Below are 24,848 nucleotides of genomic sequence, written 5' to 3' on the forward strand. Positions count from 1 at the left end.
AGAACAGGCATGACAAAGAGCTTATCTATTCTGGAAATTTAGGCTCCCTTTAATGTAGGATTAAAGAATGCAAACACATAAACCTACAGCCCTCAAACTGTACATTCTCCTGGAAGATCTGAGTGTCCGAAGGCACCAGTAAGCACTATACATATATCCATGATCATGATGTCGGATTTCATTTTGGGTCAAAGCATAGCAATGTCTGTGAATCAATCAATAAAGTACAGATCTCTCGAGAAAAATTAAATCAGTTGTTACTGTCCTCCAAAAAAGAATGGAGATCTTCATTTGACCATAGTCAATGGTTCTTCAGTCTCAGAATCCCTCACTTTCAGATGCAAGTGCTTCATCAAGAGACTTTGTATGCCTCTCCCCAGTGTAAATCCCATAATGTAGTTTGTCATCCTTTACAGTAGCCCAGGACATCTGCTTGGTGGAGAACCTTGCTGCCCACTCTCCAGAACTGCTAACAACGATGACACCTCCCAAGCCCCCGACTCGAGTCTTCATGTACTCTAATGCAGTGTCAGCAGCCATCTCTGGTGACATTCCTGAAAAGAGGAACAAGATAACTTCACAATATCTGCCTTGAAAAGAATTTTAAAATTCTCTTCAAGATTCACATCCTCCTCTTGCTTCCACATTAGAGCCAGCCAAATCTAATTCTTCCTTCAACTAAATTGACAAAAAACTTCCAGTTGAGGAACTGAACTGCTTTATAGGAAGGCACTGGACAGTCACAAACAGCTTCCACAGTACGGTTCTACTGCAAAGACTGGGTTTGAATAGCTTCAGATTATACTCAGGTTTCAGCATTTGATACAGACTAACTCATCAACTCTATGTTCAAGACACAACATTTTTTATGCCATCATTTGAGGGAAAAATGCCAATCTGCAAGCTTTCTCTCATAGGTATGCCATTAGCTACATTTATATTTTGGGAAAAGTTTTTAAAACAACAAAAAATGCCAGTTGTCATCTGCGTCCAAAGTCCCCGGCCAACAGAGCCCAAAGCATATTATTTCACATCTCCACAATTTATTGAAAACAGATCAGCATTATCCTTCTTGAAACTTCTGAAAGTATCAAGTAAGACGAAGACAGGGACACCAGAAAGCACCAGCAAAACAACTCTATCTGTTCCCTACAGATTTCATCATAACAGATATATGTGAATTCTTAAGTTACTGTGCACATTATCCTCACACGCCTCTACTAGCTGCAGAGTATTTCTTCATTGCAAGTCTGAACACACAGACTATCAGTAATGTTATGCAGTTCATGATGCAGAATAAAAAATGACCTTCATGTCTTCTTTGCAAATTTCAAGTTAAAACCAAACAAAACCAGCAGAATCAGAATTATTCACAGCACTGGTGACTGACAGGATAGAGCACCATTCCATGTCATTATGGGCGACACTGTGACTATTCAAGTCAGCGGCACTGACTTCAAAGGGTCAGCATTTCACTGTTTGATTTTTCATCAAGACAACAGCTGCTGCCATAAGGCAGAGATTCCAACAGTCATTGAGACTGGCAAAGCCATTCCGTCATAAAATAGCAAACTAAAATTTCTAACACTGGCTGCAAAAGAAGGTATTTGCTGTGTAAATTACTGAATAGCAAAACAGAATTACAGAACAGCTTTATTGTTTTTAAACATGAAACTTCAATAGGGCATTCAAAGACTCAAAAAGTTATAAGAACTTGGTGGATTCTTTTCAGCATCTTCGTGGAAACGTGGGGGAAAAACAAAAGGAAAGCTACTGTTGATGAATTTACCTGGCATCTGAGTTGCATTTCTGGGCAGGATGAATGAAGGTAGAACAGGGTAAATAAGTGCAAATAAGTATTCGTTTTAAGCATGCATACATGTGGACTGGTTATTCTATAGTACTTTTGTTTTAATCTGAGCCCCATTTGCCTGGTGTATCATGAGCCAGACACCTATCAGTGCAGAGGTCTTGCAGTGGAGTGAACTTACATTTAGAGAAAAAACTCGTTTGCACCCGAGCTTGAAAATCATTCACAAACTGAATGGCTAGGGACATAATATAAATAGTATATAAAGAGGAGACCATGATGTGACAGAGCTTTGGAAAACAATCTGTAGGTTATATTTTACACTGAAACTGTAGCACGACCAAAGAGATTTGCAGAAAAGTGCACCCATTATATGCAAACAGCAAAGCAAAAAGCATAACAAAAATATTCTCAGCTGTTACGTCTTTCTACTTACTGCTTCCCTAACAAAAAAGTAAATGGAAAGTTTTCCAACTATTTCCAGTTCATCTGATCTCAAAGTGAGCTACACTGTACAATCCTAGAGCTATGGCTAAAAATAATATCTATACTAATGGTTCTTCAATTGCACGCAATGCAAGTATGTTGTCTGGCAATGTTTACTGGCTGTAACATAATGAAGGGTTTAAATGAGAGGCTAAATCATGAAGGTAAAGCTTCACAGGGTCATCCCGCAGCCGGATGATATTACAGTCACATCAGACATACTGTGTCAGCTGTTTGCCACATACCCACCCAGTCAGTTCGGTAGATTTTCCAAAACAAAATGAAATTGTAAATCATACTCAAAATGTCTTAAAAATATTTCTGTTGCTATAATCAGAGTTGTTAAAACAAAAATCATCATAGCTTATTAGACAGGTGATTTTCCGAGCTTTCTTATTTCAGCTCTGATTCTTGTACCTCCAACTCTTTCCTATTGTTTCCTTTAAAGTGTTGTTTTTGTTTTCTATCTTTGTTCAAAAAAATTATTTTAAAACTGTATATATAGTTTTATAGGCTTTATAAAAAAAAAAACAACTTCAGATAAAGAGTACAAAATAAACAATCATATATTTTAATATACATTCATCTAAAAATGTTTTAACATCAAGAAGCCCAAATATTTCTTTCCACTCAGAGCAATGCTGACCTTATTAACACTTCAGTACTTTGTTTTTTCTAAAGAGGTGATCAATCCACATACACCACAGTAGCAACGTTTTTGACAGCTGCTCTGAGGTGACAGTACATACGCTGCCATCTGTCATTAGGCAACATTCCCCATCCTCCCTATTTCAGCTTACAAAAAGTTTGGAAGATACCTTGCTCCATGTGATAGAGGATCAGTCGGGCTAAGACTACTTTCATAATGCTCTCTCCATGTCCTGTGGTTGAAGTGGCACCAGAACAGTTATCAGCATAACCTCCGCTTCCTTTTCAGAGAGAGAAAAAGAAAAGCAGTATTTTGCATAATACAATTTACAAGCTCTGCAATGTTTATAGTAACACACTTTTCCTAAGGGTCCAGGAGTTCTGTGCACTTCCAAGAGCAAAGTGTCAGTAAGTCGCATCTTTCACATTTCTGCCTCAATTTCAACACTGACAGACATTAGCAACAGCTAGATGAAGTCACATGCCAATTTACAAGAACTAGAAGACCAGTGAGCTGATTGTGCCACAAAAGCCAGGAAAAGAGGGAAAAAAAAAATCCAGAATAGTGAGGGATAGTATATTGAGGATCAATACTGGATCCAAGAGGATCCAGTAGAATGCAAAATGCCAGGTCACACAATATTACAGAAGATGGAATGACAAAAGGCCTTGTGAGGACAAGATGAAGTGACCAAAATTTGTGGGGGATTTGACTGCAAGAGCAAAATCAGAGCAGAGATTTGAAAAGCCGAGCTCTGGTGAATCATCATGAAGCACCCTGAAGAATCTCTCAAGTCCTCACCACAAGCAGACTATTTCTTTTGTTTGAACTCTCACTCCTTTTTTTTTCCCTCATCCTTGTTTGACTGGCACATTCCACACCGTTCTACACCAAGCTTTGGCTTGCTCAACACCCATATTTCTAACACATCTTCTATGAAAAACATTTCCCAATTGCGGGGAGGTGCATACCACAGAGTTACATGGATAAGCAAGGTGCTTGTGTTGGGCTGGGGAGCAAAAGAGGTGCAGAAGAGCTGTGAAAGTTTCCTCCATTTCCTACTTTCCTGATCAGATTGGTCTCTTTCAACATATTATGATTTATGTGGAAAAATGCTGCCACAATTGACCTGTCAAATTCCCTTTCAATAATCTCATATCTTCAAAAGGACAACTGTTACTTCAGTATCCAGTTCTGCAGACCTCCAGTAAGAATAGAAGTTGAAAGCAGTACACTGAATGGTGCCATTTTCACTTCTTCCCCATAAACGTTTTCCATATTATGAATGCCATGAACATGACCCACCTAAGAAAAGGGTATTTGCAGTCAGAAGGCAGCAGTAAGCAACGAAGCTGAAAATCATACTCAAACCAAGGGGTATCAGAACATTATTAACTCAGGGTGTGCGAAAAAGTTAGTTCTGTAAAACAATCACGTGCTGCCAACAGCAGTGCTATCTGAGTTTGGAACATGCTTTACTAAAAATAATTACTTTCCAAATCCCAACTCAGTAATATAATCCTGAAGTAATCAAATGGCAAGTTTGTCCCACAAGAGAAACAAGTCTGGGGAAGGGATTTCAAGTGTCTCTTTATATTCTGATAAGAGAAATCTTAAAATATTTCCTTGATTCTACACCACATCCATTAGGCTCTGAGGCAGTCTTATCTGGGCTCTCCAAGAACAGGAATTTACTCCAAGTTGCAAATCGTTTGGCAATTCTGGCTCACTGATCTGACAAACAGTCATTACAATTACACATACATTAAGTATGAAGAAAACAGCACAGAATTGACTATGCTTTTTGCTTGGCTATGAGCATAGATGTTCATATTGATAGTTTTATTAGAATGAACGAACAGAAGACACACAGAAAAATAAATTAGCATTCAGAAAAGGACAAAAATTCAAATTCCCATTCCCACTTTCCAAACAGAAAAGTGGGATGATGATGACAGCACCATATCTCTACTTCTAATCCCTATTTGCAAACTGAGGTTTGTATTGAGGAGCTTCAGTTTTCGTACATTTGAATGCCAGACCTTAGTTTCAGATGTATCACTTTTTCTTTCATTCCACTAATAGAAAGGAGAATGTGTGACAAACACTAAATTTTTTAATGAGATACCTCCAAAAAAACAAGAGGCAAGTCCCCACAGCCCATACCTATGCATGCTGTGTCACCAACACGGCCGACCAATTTATTAGAGAGTCCTCCAGTGGATGTTGCACAAGCTACATTTCCTTCACTGTCTACAGCAACAGCACCAACTGTTCCCAGGTCTCTGCCAAGAAAAACAGTTCACAAAATTAGGTAGAATTAAAACATACCTGCCAAAGCATGCTGTATTTATCTTCTAGGTTGCTTTAAAAAAAAAATCGAAAAAGATTATTGCAAAAAAAATACTGCTCATCAGAAAGCCATTTTTATCATGCTTCTCACTACAAAAATAACCAGTAAAAAGCAATTCTCACAACTTTTGTTTTCTGTGCAATTCAATAGCTCTTAACTTTTTTTTTAAAGAGTCTGATCTCTCCTCATGACTTATTTACTATCAGCAGACCTGGAGCAGTTTTTTGGCTATGGCACGCCTAACGTTCAGCTTTCCCCTAGCGCCAACTCAAAGACACAAGAATCATCTCCCACTGTCTTAATGAGCAGTTAACTCAAATTATTTATGACAATGAACGTAAACAAGTAAATACATAAAAAGAGAGCATTGTTAGAATGCACTGAATCATTTCCTTCCTGTTCCTCCTCTTTCCTTTTCCTTACTCCCCCAAATGCTTGAATGCCAAAAAAAGAAAAAAAAAAAAAAAAGTTATTTATGTGGCTTTCAATTAGTATTGTTCATAATGCATCACTAATACATACTTGTATCTCTGTACTTTGCAGCTAAGCAATCTTGAGGTTTAATTGCTTGGTCAGGAGAATGTTAAAACTGCAAACCATTTAAAAAATCTTCATTCACTGAAGAAAATGCAAGTTTCAACTACTGCCTGATTTCTTCAGCAGTCGTATTTAATAGGCTGCTTAAAATATACATGTAAGTTCATAGTGGTAGGAAAAAAAGGCTACTCAACTTACCATAACAGTTGCTGTACTGAGAAGCAAGACAATACTGAGAAGCAACAGTTTGAGGTCCAATCTTGGCAATTCACATTAGTACATAAAACCACATTTGGTTGGGAAAGCTATATCCAGAAAGTCTCAGTCCTTCCACAAAGGAAAATAATTTGTGCCAATCCTTCAGTGAACTGCACAACTATTTTTGGATGTTGTCTGAGCACTGGTGAGGGTCTCTACATAACACCCAAAATCAAAGCTAAGTTCATTTTGGTCACAACAACCCCATGCACTTCTACAGGCCTGGGGCAGACCGGCCAGAATGCTGTGCAGAGGAAAAGGATGTGAGGGTGCTGGCTGATGTACGGCTGAGCACAAGCCAGCAGTGTGCCCATGTAGCCAAGAAGGCCAATGGCATCCTATCATAAGTAGTGCAGTCAGCAGGAGCAGGGAGGTGATCGTCCCTCTGTACTCAGCTCTGGTGAGATTACAGCTTGAGAACTGTGTTCAGTTTTTGCCCTCTCACTACAAGAAAGACATCAAGGCCCTGAAGAGTGTCCAGAGAAGGGCAACAAAGCTGTGAAGAGCCTGGAGCACAAGTTTTATGGGGAGCGGCTGGGGCAGCTGGAATTGTTCAGTCTAGAGAAAGCTGTGGGCAGACCTTATAGTTCTCTACAACTACCTGACAGGAGGTTGTGGCAAGGTGGAGGTCAGCCTGTTCTCCCAGGTAACTATTGACAGGACAAGAGTGAATGGCCTCAAGTTATGCCATGTCAGGTTCAGGTCAAGTATTAGGATAAACTTCTTCTCCAAAAAGAACGGTTGGGCACTGGAACAGGCTGCCCAGGCAAGTGGTGTAGTCACTGTCCCTTGAGTTGATCAAGAAATGTGCAGATGTGGTACTTAGGAACATGGTTTAGCGGGTAATATTAGTGGCAGGCGGACAGTTAGATTAGATGATCTTAGAAGTCTTTCTCAACTTGCTATCATGATTCTATGATATCCAGTCAATTTCTCACAGAACCAACTCCCAGTTCCTTCCTGTTTATGTAAAATATCTTACTGTCAGCCCCTACACTACATTCACAGCAATTCAAAGTTGACTGATGACTCAGAGGACTTACAGACTGCTCTGACATTTATGTGGAGACGAACCTAATCTCAAACTGGTATGCTGGTGCAGATGGGCTTCCCACCCATCCATCTGTTACAAATAGTTTGCTAAAGAGAATATTAGGAGATTCAGTACTCCCTTGCTTAGACATACAGTGCCTTTCAACTAACTAAAGTTAGATCCTCCTGAGAAATTAAGAAACGCATGTTCAGATCTACATTTTCCAAGGTATGTATTTAGAATCACAGAACTGTCTGAGTTGGAATAGACTCTTAAATAGGGTTTATTTTATATATATATATATATAAATATATTTATATATAAATATATATATATTTATATATATAATATTCCAAGTCCCCTGCAAAGAACAGGGACACGTACAGCTACATCACATTGCTCAGAACCCCATCCAGCCCAACCTTGAATGTCAGGGATGGGGCATCTACCACCTCTCTGGGCAACCTGTTCCAATAAAAAACTTCCTTATATCCAATCTAATTCTCCCCACTTTTAGTTTGAAACCATTTCCCCATGTCCTATCACAACAGATCCTGCTAAAGAGCCTGCCCCCTTCTTAGCAACAGCCCCCGTTTAGATACTGAAAGGCTGCTATCAGGTCTCCTTGGAGCCTTCCCTTCTGCAGACTGAACAGCCCCAGCTCTCTCAGCCTGTCCCTGTAAAGGTATTCCATCCCTTGGATCAGTTCTGTGGCCCTCCTCTGGAAGTATGGCAGGAGGTCCATGTCTGTTCTGAGGAGCCCATGCCTGGATGCAGTACTCCAAGTGAGGCCTCACCAGCACAGAATAGAGGGGCAGGATCACTTCCCTCAACCTGCTGCCCATGTTTCTTCTGGTGGAGCTCGGCGTACAGTTGGCTTTCTGGGCTGCCATGAGAATACTGCAAGTACAAAGATTACACATGCAGCAGATATCTACTTTGATACAGGAGCACCAATAAATGATAAAGTGAGTGTGCCCAAAACATATTAGCTGTTGTGGAGCAAACACAAAACTAGACTCTAATTACTATTCTTTTAAACTTCTGAGTACTTCAGTGTCATGTTTTCTTTGTTCATCTTCAGAAGGCAGATATGCAACAACTCGTTGCATAGTCCACTGACTCAGAAACACTAACAAGGCAGACAAAACTGTCTAAGTAGAAACACTGTATTATAGTCATAGGTCTAATGTTAATGTCTGTAGGAATAACTCCACAAGTACCTGTGCTACACTCTAGAGCAGGGCTGTCCAACCTTTTGGCTTGTCTAGGCTGCATTGAGCAAAAAGGAATTGCCTTGGGCCACATATAAAATATACAACAAATTTAATGATTTTAATCACAAAGCTCATTTTTTTATGGAGGTTTTTTTTTTTTTAACATAATAAAAAAGAGCAACAAAAAACTAGTGGGATGTCTGACCTTGTTTTTGGGAAACTGATGCATCAGTCTGGTTTGATGGCAGTAGCTGCCGCTCTACTGAATTCTAGAGGTGTTTGTCAGATTCTTAATGAAATATTACTCTTCCCATGCTCCATCCTTGGTAATAACCATTCACAAGTATTCACGTCATTGTTTTTTGGCAGTATGTATAAGGCATGGCTGTGAAACAAGGGATATTTTTCTATGATAAGAGATCTTCCTGACAAAGAGATGTGACCAAATTTTTCTTCGAGCTGAATGTCTGGTTACAACTCCATACAATCCATGTGAAAATTTGCAAGTAATGTATTTACTTCAACTGAAAACAGAGTTGCAAATACATTTAAAAAAATTGACTTTTTTTTTGAAATCTTGAAATCTATTCTTAAAATCAAAATGGAAGGCAAAGCTGCGTATCTTTCAATGTTCACAGGACTGCATATAGCTGATGTTTCAAAATGCAGGAATCAGAAATGCTAAATACTAATTTTAGTGTTCTGGTTCCAGCACAAGTTTTCCTTTCAATTCTGTAAAGGACTCGATCCCACTTTGCAAATCATGAAGTCATTTTTAGCATTTTACCCCAACGTAGCCACCTTCCTTCAGAAAAGTAAATGATGACCCCACGATCAGTGTACACACTTCTGAGGAACTCCTAGCATTGGTGATGATTCAATTCCTTGGACTTTAGGAAATTCACAGCTTTGATGACTGTTTACATGACACTATTTTTAAAGCTTACCCACAAGCATTTTCTTGCTGCCCAACACAGTCAAATTACATCAAATCTGATTTATCAGTGGTAATGGCATCATCTCCTATAGAATTTTCTCAGCCCCTCTTCTTTTTTCTTTTTTAACCAATCATCATCAGGGCACCATCTGTAGCTACATCAAATATGTTGATAAAGGTTAAATAAAATCCCTTCAATGTTTTTTTCTTTTTTACTGCTTCACACAAATAAAGAGATTTAGTTGTGTCTTTCAATGGCACCAAAGAAGCCATTTTTGTCAGTGACTTTACATCAGTTATCATCGCCTCTAATGAAAATGGCAAGTAGAGCCATAGCTGTAGCATCAGTACTTTCACCTATTGCCAAAGTATGAAATTTGAAATTAACAGCATTACTCTCCAAATTTCTTTTTGATATACATTCCTGTTCCTTCATTTCACCTGGCTATATAGCCCAGTCACACAAACTGATTTTAGATTTATTTATTTATTTTTTAAATCAGAACACGTTATATCTGTCATGCTTTCCATTCACCACTTAAAGTCACCATCAGGAAAGTTTTTATTTTTTTTTTATTATGAAATTTGCTATCACTTAACTAGCTTTTGTAACAGAGTCCATCTGAGTTTTAACTTTTTAAAAAATATATTTTGTTGAGGTGACAGACTTTCTTCAGTTCCACTGTTTTGTCCTTATGAAGCATTCAATGCTTGGGGGCTGGGTCATCTCCCTGATGGGGACAGGCTGAGAGAGGTGGAGCTCTACAGCCTGGAGAGGAGAAGGCTTCAGGGGGACCTTATAGGGCCCTTTCAGGCACTGGAAGGCTGCTACAGGAAAGCTGGGGAGGAAAATTCTATAAGGGCATGTAGTGACAGGACAATGGGAAATGGCCTTAAACTGGAAGAGGGCAGATTTATACTAGATAATAGGAAGAATCTTTACTATGTGGGTGGTGAGACACTGGAACAGGTTGCCCAGAGAGGCTGTGGATGCCCCCTCCCTGGAAGCATTCATTGCGAGGCTGTATGGGGCTTTGAGCAACCCGGTCTAGAGGGAGGTGTCCCTGCTTATAGCAGGGTGTTCTAAGATTCCTCGGTATGCAATGAATTTGGCAGCACGTTTCTGCGTACAGTGTCTTTTCAAATTGCAGTATTTGAGAACTGAGACAATTTCCTAGCAAATCAAGCATAGTGCCATATTATATGTCAGCAGTACACAGTGCCCTCGCCGTATCCCAGGCCCAGGTCAGGCTGCAGTGTGAGCAGTGCTGGAATTCTCAGGGAATCTTCAGCAACTCTAGAAAGCATGTGGTCAGAATCTCTGGACTGAGAGACAGAAGATAAAAAGAAAAAAAAAACCCTCCACATTTTATTGTTAGTAGAAGGGGCACAAGATAGCTGAATGTACATGCAACAGAATCGTAATTTCTGAATGTAAATGAATGCAGGCTTCTAAACAGCAAAAGAGAAAGCTCTCTCTTCTTCCAAGCTCCTTGCTTGGAAAGCTCTGAACGTCTAAGGCTTCTAAAAGAGCCAATAAACTCTGAGAACCTGACTAAAGGTTAAGTACAAGCCAACCTTCACATTCCCAGTATTAGCTGGTGTTAGGTTGCCTCCGACCAGTAGTACTTCACCTCTGCCCATTTGCTTCAGGCAAGTTTCTGCATAATCACTATAGACATAATGAGGAAAAAGAACATTCCACACACAGCACAGGAACAAACAGGTTGGCATAAAGAGACCTCTCTTCAGCTTTGTGAACTTCTGCCTATGTTAGTGGGCAGTGCTTGTCAGGAAAAGCACAGTGTGGCCAAGACAAGAAGTTTCAAACTTGTCAGAAATACACAAATCTTCAAATATTGGGTACTCCAGAATAAGAGAAAGCTGAAATTAAAGATGCCTAACACTGTTAACTGTAAGATAAAAAAGGGGCAAAGTAATTATAAAGAATGATCAGAGACTCAGATGCCATGCTTCCAGCTCTCTTCTTCAGGAGGCCAGGGGACACTGGCAGCTACACCATTCTCAGAATTCTTGGCAATGAGCTGTAACACCACACAGTCCCTGCATACCACACAGATTAAAAAAACCTGAAACTTCCAGGGGAGACAAGATGAACGACGACGGATACCTCACTTCGTTTACAAGACTGTATTTACACTTGTATCAAGACTTTGTTTTTCCTTCCAGCAATTTAATGTAAGTAACATATAGCTTATATACATTATGGCCTAACTTCATTGATTTTAGTTAACATGCCCACAGAAGAAGCTTCTTTCTTTTCTCTGATCTACAAATTCTTCAGCTCTGCTTCACTTAGTACTACTACTTCACACAGCAGACTAGCAGCAGTATGTAATACAGTATTTTCCTATGCAGCAACTGTTGCCATACAAATGCAAACTCAAAACAATTCAGTATTCATGCCTACCTCATGGGCATAAAAGATATTTGACACCTCACGATTTTCATTCCTTTCTCATCCACCTTGTCTTCCTCTCTGGTTTGTTATGTGAAGCCTGCTTATTTTTCAGGTGACTTTCATTTTGCTGCCGTGTAATATCATCCGATAGCATCTCTTCTCACACCCACCACTACATTGAACCTCCTGGTCATTTTCTCCTTCTATCTACAGTAACCAATAGTCACAATCAGCACTCGGCACACTTGATCAAAATATGACACAGTTTAACTACCTAGACCAGTTTAAAAACAAGTCGGATCACCTGCTTAAGACCAGCTTTATAATTTTACTTTTCACATGGACTTTGTAATTTTAAACAGTGGACTGGAGAGTTCCTAACTCACGGTTCTTCTTTGGAAAACTTACATACTCGCTTAAACTTCAGCAAATTCACTAGAAGCTGGATTTTGAGGGTGTTTTTTGTTTGTTAGTGTTTTGAGGACATATTGGGAAGATTATGGCAAACCACAGTTCACTCAGAACTGAAATATTATCAAGGCTGACAACAGGCCTTCGAGCTTTGGGATTTTTCTTCTTTTAGTTTTTTGGGGGGGGGTCTTTTTGGAAGGAGAGTGGCAGGAGGTGTGTGAACTGATTGCACCAAGTAAACTACCTGAATTTAAAAAAAAAAAAAAAAAAGTTACAAAAACCTACTTCTGGAACTCCACAGGGTTGGAATCTGGCTCAAGGTTCTTCTTCCATCTCTCCCGAGACCTCTCAGTTATGAGTTTCTCCCCTGGAATCTCAGGAACACCCATGGCCTGAGCAAAGAGGCGGGCGCCATGGTCAGTTAGCAGCATGTGCTTTGTCTGCAGAAGACAGGCAAAAAATTACTGACACCTCCTGTTTTTCCTTATACAAACTGCTCCCTATAGTCACTATTTTTTAGAAGGATGGATGCAAAGAACATTCCAAATTTTGTTTCATTTTTAAACGTCCTGGTTTTCTGTGCCTACATCCAGAAAATTTTTAATGCAATACAGTCAAGTGGTTCTTAACAAAAGCTAAACCACTTAGCTTTTAATACTTCTTTCAACAACCTGCCATTCTCACAGACCCAGAATTTCCTATTTAGGAACTGAATATCATTCTAATAGATTTGGTAAAAATTGTTTGCTCTCTTCAAACAACATTTGCATGTGCAGAATCTCTATATTTATTCCTCTATTTAGCAAAGCACTTAAACCAGATTTTAAGTCAACAACCTTGGTCAAATCCACACTTCCAAGTCTGCATGGCTTGCTTACTTCCTATTTTTTATAAACTTACCAGTTAAGTTTGTTCCATTAATCCTTATGCTTTAGCAGGATCTCCAGCATCTAATTTGTTTGGGTTTTTTTTGAACCTGCGTCCAAAATAATGCATCAACTTTTTGGATCATGGTGTTCATTGCTCAGCAGAGCCTAGAAAGGCAGGAGCAATGGCCTAACAATACAGGACTCACAACAGAACACTGCTACCTTTAGGCAAGCTTGTACGTCCATGCAGCAACATGGGGACCAGGCTAAGGTCCAAAAGCAAATCCAGGAGATGCTGCAGACAGCAGGCCTGCAGAGCCCTGCAGGGCACCCGGTGGCTCTGCTTCTCAGCCTGCAGTGAGGATTCCCAAATCTGGTATTTATTTCTGTGACACACTGCACTGACACACTCTATAGTCAAAACAGTCTCAAAGCTTCAGACTTTAAGATGCTGCAGAACATCAACTTTTTCTGATTTGTAAAGCAACGATAAGCAATCATTACCACGAGGAAGCCAAAGCACTGAATAGCGTGAAGAATTTGAGCCCAAATTCTTCCCAAACCACAGATACTCAAGTCTGCTTCAGCCTGCTGTATCTCTGCACTAATCCTTCCAAATGCTTACACAAGCAGGAAGTGCCATGTCACATTAAAAACGTTCCTGACTGGCCATTCACCAGGTGGTGGCCCTAATATCAAATCTCTCTCATATTTAAGAAATTACTTCAGTTGATGACAGTACCACTCAAAAGAACAAGAGGAACAGTCACAAGGAAGTGTGCTCCACATTTGAAAGAGTGGAGAACAGCCTTAGGCAAGTGCTGTTACCTGACAATGGAAGACCCTACCTGTTTGTAACAAAGCTGAAGTGTTCTCAACTTAGAAGGGAACTTCTCTGCGCAACGCTGCCCCCCCTCTGCCTCTGGAACTAAACCACCAAAGCACATGATTCAATAATTCCAATTATGTTTAGAGAAAATTCCATTCAACTTTTCTTTTGACTTTACTTTCTTAAGAAGATAGCCTCCTCCATCACTTGCTTTCTTCAAGAATGCAATTCCATTGCTTTTCTAGTATTTTTTGTTTGTTTTAGAAAACAAGGTTTTATTACATAAAAAATAAAGCAATTTCTTAAAAAATTTCTTAAAGGAGCATCCCATGTGCAGACTTTGATAACATACCACCTTCATGAGCTGCACACAAGCAACAGATATTTGTACACAGAGGAATAAGCTCCTATATAGCTTTTTGCAGTCCTTGCTGAAAATAAAGTGTCCTAGGGAGAATTTAATATATTCTGTCCATCAAAAGAGCTCATAGAGCACTGCCAAGCAACCAAAAGAACAGATTTTCCTGTCTCATTCTCCTTCTAGTTTCACAAATGTATTTGTTAACTTTCTTAGGTGCCTCATTTTTCTGGGACACACTTAAAACAGAGTAATCCAAAAAGAAAAAAATAAAAGAAATAATAGTTTTTAGAGTTCTTAATAGCAAACAACAAACGTTGGAAAATTTCTGTTTAGTTCATCTTATCAGAAGCGGAAAGAAAATCCCCAACTTTCAGTTGCTGGCCTGGAACTCAGACCAGCTCTTTATTTAAGAAGCCCAGCAGTGCAAAAAGCACAGCAGAAGCTTCCACCTTTTGCCTTGAGAAGTCTATGGGGTAGGTTAAATTTTCCTCTCATTTCAAGAGCTGGATGAGGACGATATAAGGGAAAGTATGCACCAACAGTTTATGGGTACCAGTGAATCAGCGCTGCAACGTTCACATGACATCCATCTCATGGAGCACAGGAGCTGAGGGGGATTACACGCCCCATTAAGAAAAACAAATCATTTCAATGCATCATTCCACTGCTGTTCACCACAAACAGGAATAATTTTATGGGAATTTAACTGCTTTCTCAAGTATCCATTTGATTAATTTGTTAACGTACTAAGCCTTCCATCTCTAGAGACTGATGTGCTCAGTAGTACAGTAAGACACAAATTATTCTGGTGCTTTCCCTTCTCCTGTACCATGAATTTGAGCAAACTAGAGCCCACTAAGAACGCGATAATGTACAAGATAAACATGCACAACAGCAGCCTAAGGAGCTACTCTGACCACCAGATGGAGCCCATATTGTTTCAGAATAGGAATAGAAACACAAAGTTACAAGCAGGTGGGGAACTCTTCCATTTGTTACTTGTTTTGGAGAACTTCATGTTCTCCTTGGGGCAGTAATGTCTCTTAACATCATTGGGAAACAAGCATCCTAAAATCCTTAGGACCAAGGAAACACCAGACTTATCACCCAGGGATCACTGAGTTCAACATATTTTTAATTATTTACAGTAAAATACAACAAATAAAATAGACTCTGAAAAGCACCGTGAAATAGCCTGGGTTAGTGTCCCCAAACTCCTTCCTAAGATGAACAGAAGAGTAACATGAGCTGGTTTGTATTCCAGTTTGTAACGTCTGCCAGAAAAAATAGCAGAAGCTCACCTCAAGATATATCAAGCAATTTAGGTTAACATCTATATTTGAATGTTGTCATCTACACAGAATTTATTGCAGCTGGGCAAACAGAAATACACTGCACCACAAAATGGAAGTACTTCTCATTTTGTGGTATTAGCACCAAACCATTATACATGGCCTTATGCAGTTGAATTTCTTATGTACTACTAAATTTAGCTTCAACGTTTTTGAAGAGCTGAAGCACCACTCGATGACAAGAGACCCTTATAGCACACAAGAGACGGAGGGCAGATTTTTGGTTTTGTTTTCTGTTGGAGGTGGCTGGGATGCATTTGTTTTGTTGTCCAAAAAATATTGTTGTAACTTTATCCTAAATGAGGTTTTGTCATAGAGGAGACACCATCAGTGGCTTTTAACTGTCATTATAAGAAGTGATCTACAGAAAATGGATACAACTTTTCCCCCTCAAGTTACTAAAAGACATTCTACCCCAGCCTTCCAACTACGTAACAGAACTCATTTCCTCAGAGTGCTATCTTTCAATAACAGCATTCAAAAAAAAACCCAAACAATCCAAAAATGTTAAAAATAAAAGTTCCTCATAGTCACAATCACAGATTCTAAGCGCTACTTTCTATTTCTCATTCTTTCATAGTTTAGGGGAGGATTCACAAACAACATCAACGAGGTGTTTCAACACACCAGATGAAATATTAAGGAAAAAATGTTTCATATTCAAGTACAGATTCAGCATACCTTTTCCATGACAAGTCGAGCTAGTTTTATTGGGTTTGCTATACATTTAACTGCAGATACTGCTCCAGAGGCCAGATTTTTTCCATCCATGATAATTGCATCCATTTCTACTTCACCTTCTTCATTAAGAACAGAACCACAGCCTAGACCAAAGAACAACAACAAAAAAAATTAAATTAAAAAGAGGAGGAGTAAGAGAAGAAGAGTTAAGTCATTAAGAGCTAACCAGCAGCTGATTCAATTTATGGATCTCATCAAGCAAACTTTCTGTTTTCCAATTATATGTCTGACTTACTGGAAGGACCTACCTCCTGAATAAAAACAAAACAGCAGAAACATTGCTGAGTATAACTGCAAAATCCAACTGTAGACAGAAATCTGACAGGGTGTAATGGCTACTTAAAAAAAAAATTGAGTTTTATTTTTATATGATGAAAAACGCACTTGAAACTCATACAATCGTGAATTGGTCATAAGATGGTATACAGAATGCCATTTATGCAATTCCATCCAAAATTATATACCAGCTATGAAAGCTAAAATGGCAATCATAAACAAGATTCTTTATCCCCCAGATCACATCACACGCACGTAAAAATATCTATTTCACTTTTACAGTTCTTCCAACTGTAGGACACCCAACAATATCGTGTAGTGTTCAGTCCCATCAAAAAAATAATGCCAAAGAGCATTCCAAGAAGCTGTCAAAATTGACACAGCACAACAGAAGTGCTCATTCACTACTGCACCAAAACCTTGAAATAACCCAGTCTTCAAATAACAGTTTATCAAATAACAGTAGATGGAGGAATTTAGAATAAAGATAGAAATGAAATGCTGGGTAGTTATTCTCTTCAGCAATCATCAACGCTGACATTAACCTAATTGAAAACTGATGATACAGGATGAGACAATGCAAATAGGTGTTGTTGTGTTTTGTTGTTTGGTTGTTTGTTGTTTTTTTTTTTTTAAATAACGTAAGTAACCCTTCCCAGGGGAACGCTAAGTTTTTAAGTCAACATGTGTGCAAGCTAACTAGGCTGGGTAAGACTCAATTTAGAAAGAAATTTAAAAATTCATGGTAGAACTATAGAGTAGCTCAGGTAGAAATACTCAAACGTTGTACAGAACTAAAACAGGTTTTGTTGTTTGCTTTTCCTGTTAAACTGACACTAGGGCAGGTCAGAAACTACTGTTGGTAACTGCCGACATAAGGCAACTACACCTATGCACTTCTGCCCTGAATATATGTGTATAATGTTAAAACCTCACTTACAGGTGGCAACAACATTCTGGGTCTTCAAAACTCCACCTAACAGACACACCTGCCTACACTCCACCCCAAACAGTTACTTTTTGCTCCCCTCCAACCATATAAGCTATTTCTGAGCTCAGTGCCACATCATTCAGAATAGGTTATTTCTATGCCACACTGATGTGTGGAGAGCTTACACATTCCTCCTTTCAGACATCTGTGCTAAAATCATTCTTCCAGAATTTCCCTTATTTTGATGTACGGAATAGGCCCTCTTTCATTTCTTAGATAAGCCTTGCCATGTTCTTCTAGTTTCCTTTGTCAAGGTAGGCTCTTCTCACACCCACGCTCACAAAATTCCCTCTAGAACAAGGTGTACCTTTCTCAAACAGCAGTAATCAGAAGAACGACGGCCCCAGGGGATGCTCTACCAGCCTCCTGCATCACCCCATTAGAAATCTCCTATGTCCGCTGGAGATCTCTAAAGATTTCCTAACTGTTCCTCTGCAGAAAACCAGAGGACACAACTTGATTATTAAGCTTATTCCTCTCCATATTTATTGTTACTGTTTAGCAATGTCTGTGTTTTCTAGGAAAATATTACAACAAAACAAACGTTTATTTTACAGAGATAAATACCACGAGTTTTAAAAAGCCACTCCAATCAGGGCCCTCTTCACATAGCTGTCAGCTCACTCTGAGAGCAGCTGTATCTAACGAGCACTAACACAGCTGGATGTATATGTAAGTGGTTAAGGACTTAGATCAGCATAGTCAGACATGAACAAGAGCTCAAGGCTCAAGCTCAGTTCAAGCAAATTTTGCTAAAAATTCTTAATTTAATCTACTATAAACAACAGATAAATATTGTTAGAACAAGTATAAGTAAACATCTTTAGACAAAACATTAGTTTAATATATATTTCAATAAGTAAACGCTGTCAGACCATGAGAAGGTCTGCCACAAACATGTTCTGCACATTCGTGAAGAAAATGAAAAGTTACAACTGTCTAGCAGGCATTGGCTACGGTAGGGTCTAAGAGCCTGTCCTCAAATGGTGCAATCACTTTGAACGTGGAGCAGCACGTGCTCCTTTAAGTGGCTGTATGATGAGAGGGAGGCTGCAATTCTCTCCCTGGGGAAAGACGGTAACTTTCAACTACAGCCCAAACCTCCTTTCTGCAACTCTGCAAACAAGAAATGCGTGTAAGGCACAAGTCTGTGGAAACTTCTCCATATGAAGAGCTATGTGGATGCACTGAGATAAGAGAAACATAGAATCATAGAATCACAAGGTTGGAAATGACCTATAAGATCATCCAGTCCAACCGTCTCCTCATCACCATTGCCACCACAAGCACTAAACCACATCACACAGCACGCCATCCAGACGCCTCTTGAACACTGCCAGGGACGGCGACTCCACCACCTCCCTGGGCAGCCATTCCAGTGCCTGACCCCTCTCTGAGAGACGAAGTTCTTCCTTATGTCCAACCTAAACCTCCTCTGATACAAATACGTATTCTGTCCCGTATCAGTTCACTTCATGTTATCCACTTCCCAAGCTCAGAATAGCAGCATTAGCGATAAGATTGCAAACTAAGGGTGAAAAAAGCTTGCATTAATACTGCCACTGTGATCTCACTTACCAAAATACGTGCCGAAATGACACACACTGCTGCTTATCATTTAAATAAATAAGCCTAAATAGACTGCTATAAAGCAAGCTTTCGCCAGAGAATCCCATTCAATTAAAATACATTTTCCGTTTACATAATTTTGATTTACAGAACCATCAAAATTAGCATATAAGAAACCAAGAAAGTATGAAATTGTTTACATGGAATGATTAAGAGATGTAAACAATCTTTTGGCTTAAATTTATACTGAAGTTGCTTCCACATTGACACTGGACAACTACCATTGGCTAGAAAATGATGTTCCTTGAGAATTAAGATTTTTTTCCTGCAATATAGGAAGCTGATGACTTTGAAATAGCAAATGTAAGCTATTTGGTCAGAGGTTTGTTTAGAGATAGAATCCAGAATTATAGAAAGCACCAAAGGTCAAACAGTTACAGATTTACTGACCTGAGCAAAACACAGCCCTAAAGGTTGACTGATTTAGACAGCAAGTGAAGAAAAAGTTAATGAGGGAACACCAGCTTCATATTAATTATGCAACTGCCTCATGGTACACATATCTCATTTAAACCTCTAAAAAGCAGGAAATTCAATCCAAGTCCACAATGAATCAGTCAAAACTTTCATACGGAAAAAAAATCTTTCCATCTTTCTCAATTGCAAGGTGAGAAAGAAAAAGTGAATCTGTGCATATTAAGCATCCACACAAGAATCAAGTATGCTATCTGAGACACTGAACTCTGACAGTCTTCTTATCCATGTTCATTCCTGACATACCTTGCTGGAAACAGTGAAGAATTTTCACTGAAATGCATCCAAATAGTAAACTTGAAGTTATACGAATAGGAGAAAAATATTAGATGTTAACTATCATTAACATTAATTGACATTAATTGCTAGGAAATTCAGTTCTAAACCTTAAATGACTCATATCATTAGTTGCATTATTTTTATAATATTATTTAAGAAGGCACTAATTGCAAGCATTAACTAAAACATACACAATATCCCAAAATCTTCCTTTAACAAGAGGTAAAGAATTAAGGCTTAAATATTGCCACAAGCTCTGTACAAGTGACTTTTAATATGAATATTAACTGAACATACACTCCATTAAGGAGTCCATGTCTTAAAACTAAAAACTCAGCATGGGGGCAGGGGAGATTCACATAACAGTAGGACTGGAGAACAAGAATGAATCAGTAGGTACAGAATGCTGAGAAATAACAAAGACTAACCTGACTGCCTAAGTGTGCTCAGAAGAAACAATGGTACATAACATGCTTTTTTAATTACATCAATAAACAAATAATTCATATTTTGTGACACTAATAGTTACTTCACTACAATATGCATAATTCAAGGCAAATGCGAGCCAGTATTTTCACAGTAATTAGAATCAAGGACTGAACATACGTAATGATTATACAGATACTGAATTCTTTAAAAATTACCTGCATTAAAATGAGGGTCATCTTCCATTGACCGTACCGCCTCCTCAACTGCATCTAAGGCGCTGCCTCCTTGTTTCAGGACACCATAACCCTGCAGCGCTGCTCTGATGACACCAGCACGGCATCCCTCTTCTCGTTCTTTGAAGATCCGGCCAGCTCCACCGTGTACCACAATGACAGGCCTCATCCTGTCAAATTCCTCCAGCTGTGCCAACAGGTTGTTCTTAATTAGCCTGTTTTGGAAAGAACTGTGTTTAGTATTTGTTCCCTTCCAATGGAGACAGCCCTGCAGATGAATGAGCAGATAGGCTGTTTGACTCCCATGAGTTCACCTTTCAAGAAGCCAAACACTCCCTCTAAGGAGCTCCAACAGCAAGTTCCCCCTGTGGCAGGCACGGAGGAACCTGAGCAGCCTGCAGCCAGCTGACAGCAGGGCGTCGGGTGTGCTGACCTCTGCAGGGCCCGCTCAGCAGAACTGTGCCATACCACCACAGACCCTGCCTGCCTTTGGTATTACCTTACTGGTTACGTAGAAACGAGCACTCGAGTCTCAGTCCTGCAAACTGCTCGTTAGATGAGTAACCTCACTACTTGAGTACACCCGTAGAAGCACAGATAAAGCCCAGCCCCGCATTAGCAACTTAACCACGCTGTGTGGATTTCAAACCTCCAACCTCTTAAAATCGTTGTACTTTGTTCAGAAAAACAAGGCATCAAAACCTGGCAGTTAACCGCCTTCACTGTTCACTGCCTCCTGTGAGCAAACCAGCGCTGCCACACATCTGAGGATGAGGAGGAACCTCGTCACCCACTGATGCCAGAAGATGAAGCCCCGTGAAGGCAGCAGGCACTGCACCAACGCTGCAGGCCCAGCCTGCGCTGCCCGGGGCAGAAACGTCTCGATTTTCACCGGGCTGCCGTACGCGAGGCCGTTCTCCTGGAGGCCGCCCGAGCTTTTATTTCAACGGACAGCTGCCCTTTTCTTTCCCCCACGGTCACGTTCTCGCTGCCCTGGAAGGAGGAACCTAGCACAGCCTGTCCGCAGCGGCAGAACCGAGCCCTCAGGGTCCGCCCTCCGCGTTCCGAGTCCCTGCCGGCACTAAGCCAGCCTCACCAGCCCTACGGAGAGCGGAGCCGGACCCCGCTGTGGCCTCCCGACTCCACGGCAGCTGAGTGCAGCGCGGAACCGGACCGCACGGCCGGCGGTTCCCTCACCAGACATGGCGCCCCTGGGGATGCCCGCAGCTAAGATGGCCGCCGCCCCGCCCGCCCCTGTCTCGGAGGGGCGGCACCGCGGCCGCTCGAGGAGGGTGTGCTGACAGAGCGCGGCTGCGGTCACGCTGGGGAAGCCGATGTGGTTCTGAGCTCGGTCAGCTGGCGTGCCTGCAGCCCTGTGTATTACGAATGGTGGAAATAGGCCGTCCCTGCCTCAGCCCGTGTGGCGTGCGGGCAGAAATGCCTGCCCGAAGGCAAGCGGAGGTGACAGCCCCACAAAAGCCGGGAGCGGTGCCCAGCAGCGCGGTTTCCTTCCCCGTGTGCCGCCGCTGCCGCAGTGACGGCTCCCGGCGCGGTGCCGGGGCGGCTTCGTTCGGCGATGCGGCGATAAGCGCCCTCATTTCTTCTCGGTGATGTACCATTTCCAATCAGATGTTGCACCACCTTTAATTTCCTCGTCGCTCACCACCGCTTGGTTTCCCCTAGTGTTAAACGAGAAAAATGACTCTTCCCCAAAGCCAAACCCGTCAATACAATACATGCCGTCCGCCCTTCCTTCTGCTCTCCTTCCAGCGAGCTGGGACTTCCAGTGCTCCGACTGTGTAAATGCAGTGAGGTGCGCGGGGCATGGGCCTGGGAAGTGCATCCAGGCGTGAGGAGGTGAGGCGTCAGGTGGGAACTGACCGAGTGACGCTGGATGGTGTGTGTCTGTGTAGATTCCAAAAGATAACAAAGGTGAGAGAGAAGTGTGCTGTTACTACTGCACTGCTGGGGGAACGCATCGTTACTTGGTGTAAAAAGAGCTATAAACAGAAAGTCTCTGGAAAGGAAAAAATCTTCAAAAATACAGTGAAAAAATCTAATTGAAAATAATAATTTCCAAAGTTCCTTACCTAATGGTAAAAAAAAAAAAAAAAAAAAAAAATAAGAATTTCACAGAACTTGTGCAGCCTCTCCCAGCATCCAGCCCTCTTGCTCCACTGTTTCTCTTCACTGTTCACTTCCCTGTCTCTTCACTCCCTTTTTCTCCTTTCGTTGCTCCAAGCTGCAGGAGAGTGCAGCCTGCCTTGGACTCGTGAGCTGAGCTTAGTTGAGCTGGCAGTGCAGAATAGCAAGGACTTACGGCAACATGCAGTCAGTCCACTGAAGATTAATTTTATGTCCAGTTCTGGGCTCCCCAGTTCAAAAAAAGACAGGGATCTCCTAGGAGTCCAGCAGTGGGCCACAAAGATGATAAAGGGCCTAGAGCATCTCCCACATGAGGAAAGGCTGAGTAATGTGGGCCTGTTCAGCCTGGGGAAGAGAAGGCTGAGAGGGGTTCTGATAAATATTTATAAATATCTACAAGGAGGTAGGAGGCAAATGGATGAGGCCGGGTTCTTGGTGATGTGTAGAAATAGGACAAGGAACAATGGCCTAAAACTTGAACATGGAAAGTTTCATGCAGAAGAACTTCTTTATGGTAAGCATGTCAGAGCACAGGAATAGGTTGCCCAGAGAGGTTGTGGAGTCTCCTTCTATATTCAAGACCCATCTGGATGCCTACCTGTGACCTTCTGTAGGGTACCTGTTTTAGCAAGGGGATTGGACTCAATGATCTCTTGAGGTCCCATCCAACTCCTGCAGTTCTGTGATTCTGTCATCCTGGACAATGTCACTGATAGGATCAACTAAGAGGAATTTAAATTTAGGGTGTGAATTATTTGAGAGTAAATCTTTATTCACCTTGCTTCCAGTGGTAGCGTCAAAACGGGATGCTAGCTAGATGCTAACTAGACAAAATACTTGAAAATCTTTATTTCAATTGTTTGCACAGATAACTGGACATGAAATGTATATAATAACCTTAAACTGCAAAATTAATGTTGACCTAACATTGTCATGGTTCAATAAATGTGCCACTTTGTGGGACATCAGTGTCTTCATCAGGTTTCTGCTGTAAGGACTTTTTAACCACCTTCTTTACCACCCTTGTTTTTAAAACTGAGTCATAAGCAGTTTCCAAGTTAGCATTGGAACAGTGAAGGGAATACCTTTGCTGTCTGGAGAGGGTCTCCAAAATGTTATTATTATTGGGACAGCTGGTGAAATAAGGGCAATTGGTGGAGATAACATTCCTTAGGAGTCAGTGCTGCACTGCTTCCTGTGTCTCACTGGGAGACAGTGGTCTCTTAAACCTTTGTGTAGGAATGGGATGTCTAGTAGAATAATGAGAAAATCACTGTACATTGAAGAGGTGAATTGTCCAAAGTCTACGTAAACTGTTAAGTTTTAAATCATTACTGCAGAAACCTGACTTCATTCTTGCTAATTTTTTAAGAGAGCTTTGCATATTTTAATTGCCAGAGAAGCAACTTTAAAAATATACAGAATAAATGAGTTCTTTATATGTGCAGCCTTGTAGAGATAAGCGTTCCTGCTTGTATACTGAATTGAATATACTTGAAAGAGGTGGGAATGTATTACAGGGAGTGCTGTAGGTGAGTAGGTGCTGCAGGGCTGAAGCTACAGAGTGGATGATCGCACTGTGCATGGATGCAGTGCGTGTTTATGTGACATCAGAGCTGTGTCATAGGGTCTGCCTTACAATTTCAGGGGCTGATTTCAGCTGCAATGGGGGCTTCTATTTTCCTTCCAAACCTGTATAACAAAGGACAATCCTGCCTGCCTCTAGAGAAGGAATTCCCTTGGAATGTCATTGAAAGTTGGATTTCAAGAACCAACAAAAAAATAAAACATACTGTAAAAGTAGCTCTTTTAACTTGCACACCTAATGAATCTTCTTTATTTTTAGAGTAAATGCTTATGTGGAAATTTCTGTGTTATCTACAAAGTATTTGAAAATCTTTAAAACGTTTAAAGCAGTGTTCTATATTTTAATAGAGTTCTGGGAGCATACATCATTAATCAACTCCGAAGCTGCTTGAAGAAGCATGATAAACTTGCAGAAACACAGCACTAATTCAAGAAGGCTGCAAACTAGAATCTCTACATGTAGGCAGAACTCGTGGGTATCACTGCAGCATTGGGGTGCTCAGGTGTTTTTGGAAAAATTTTCTTGTGAATATTGCCCAG

At 40.6% G+C, this 24,848-nt stretch overlaps 1 protein-coding gene across 4 annotated transcripts; it reads right to left on the reverse strand.

The window, feature by feature from the left end:
• Positions 1-32: 32 nt before the first annotated feature.
• ASRGL1 (asparaginase and isoaspartyl peptidase 1) lies at positions 33-21,842 on the reverse strand. 4 transcript variants are annotated; one of them, XM_042890009.1, is made up of 7 exons: positions 21,774-21,842; positions 20,559-20,791; positions 16,206-16,348; positions 12,399-12,553; positions 5,112-5,230; positions 3,115-3,225; positions 33-554 (listed from the first exon to the last, which is right to left on the reverse strand). In XM_042890009.1, the coding sequence occupies exons 2-7, from the start codon at positions 20,743-20,745 to the stop codon at positions 319-321; spliced, it is 951 nt and encodes a 316-aa protein (XP_042745943.1). In that variant the 5' UTR covers positions 20,746-20,791; positions 21,774-21,842; the 3' UTR covers positions 33-318. The 4 variants fall into 4 exon arrangements, with proteins under 4 accessions (XP_042745943.1, XP_042745935.1, XP_042745948.1 ...); XM_042890001.1 differs by lacking the exon at positions 21,774-21,842 and adding an exon at positions 21,673-21,765; XM_042890014.1 differs by lacking the exon at positions 21,774-21,842 and adding an exon at positions 21,279-21,496.
• Positions 21,843-24,848: the final 3,006 nt, after the last annotated feature.

This window comes from Lagopus leucura, unplaced genomic scaffold, assembly GCF_019238085.1.
Source record: "Lagopus leucura isolate 7727_CA_CO unplaced genomic scaffold, USGS_WTPT01 Super-Scaffold_73, whole genome shotgun sequence".
Classification (NCBI taxonomy): Eukaryota; Metazoa; Chordata; class Aves; order Galliformes; family Phasianidae; genus Lagopus; species Lagopus leucura.

Coding starts and splice junctions, on each gene's coding strand:
- ASRGL1 (XM_042890009.1), bottom strand. CDS start 20,745: ATGAGGCCTGTCATTGTGGTACACGGTGGAGCTGGCCGGATCTTCAAA. Junction 12,554..16,205: donor CTCGACTTGTCATGGAAAAG/GTATGCTGAATC, acceptor TGTCTTCTGCAG/ACAAAGCACATGCTGCTAAC. Junction 5,231..12,398: donor AACCCTGTGGAGTTCCAGAA/GTAGGTTTTTGT, acceptor TTTTCTTGGCAG/AGACCTGGGAACAGTTGGTG.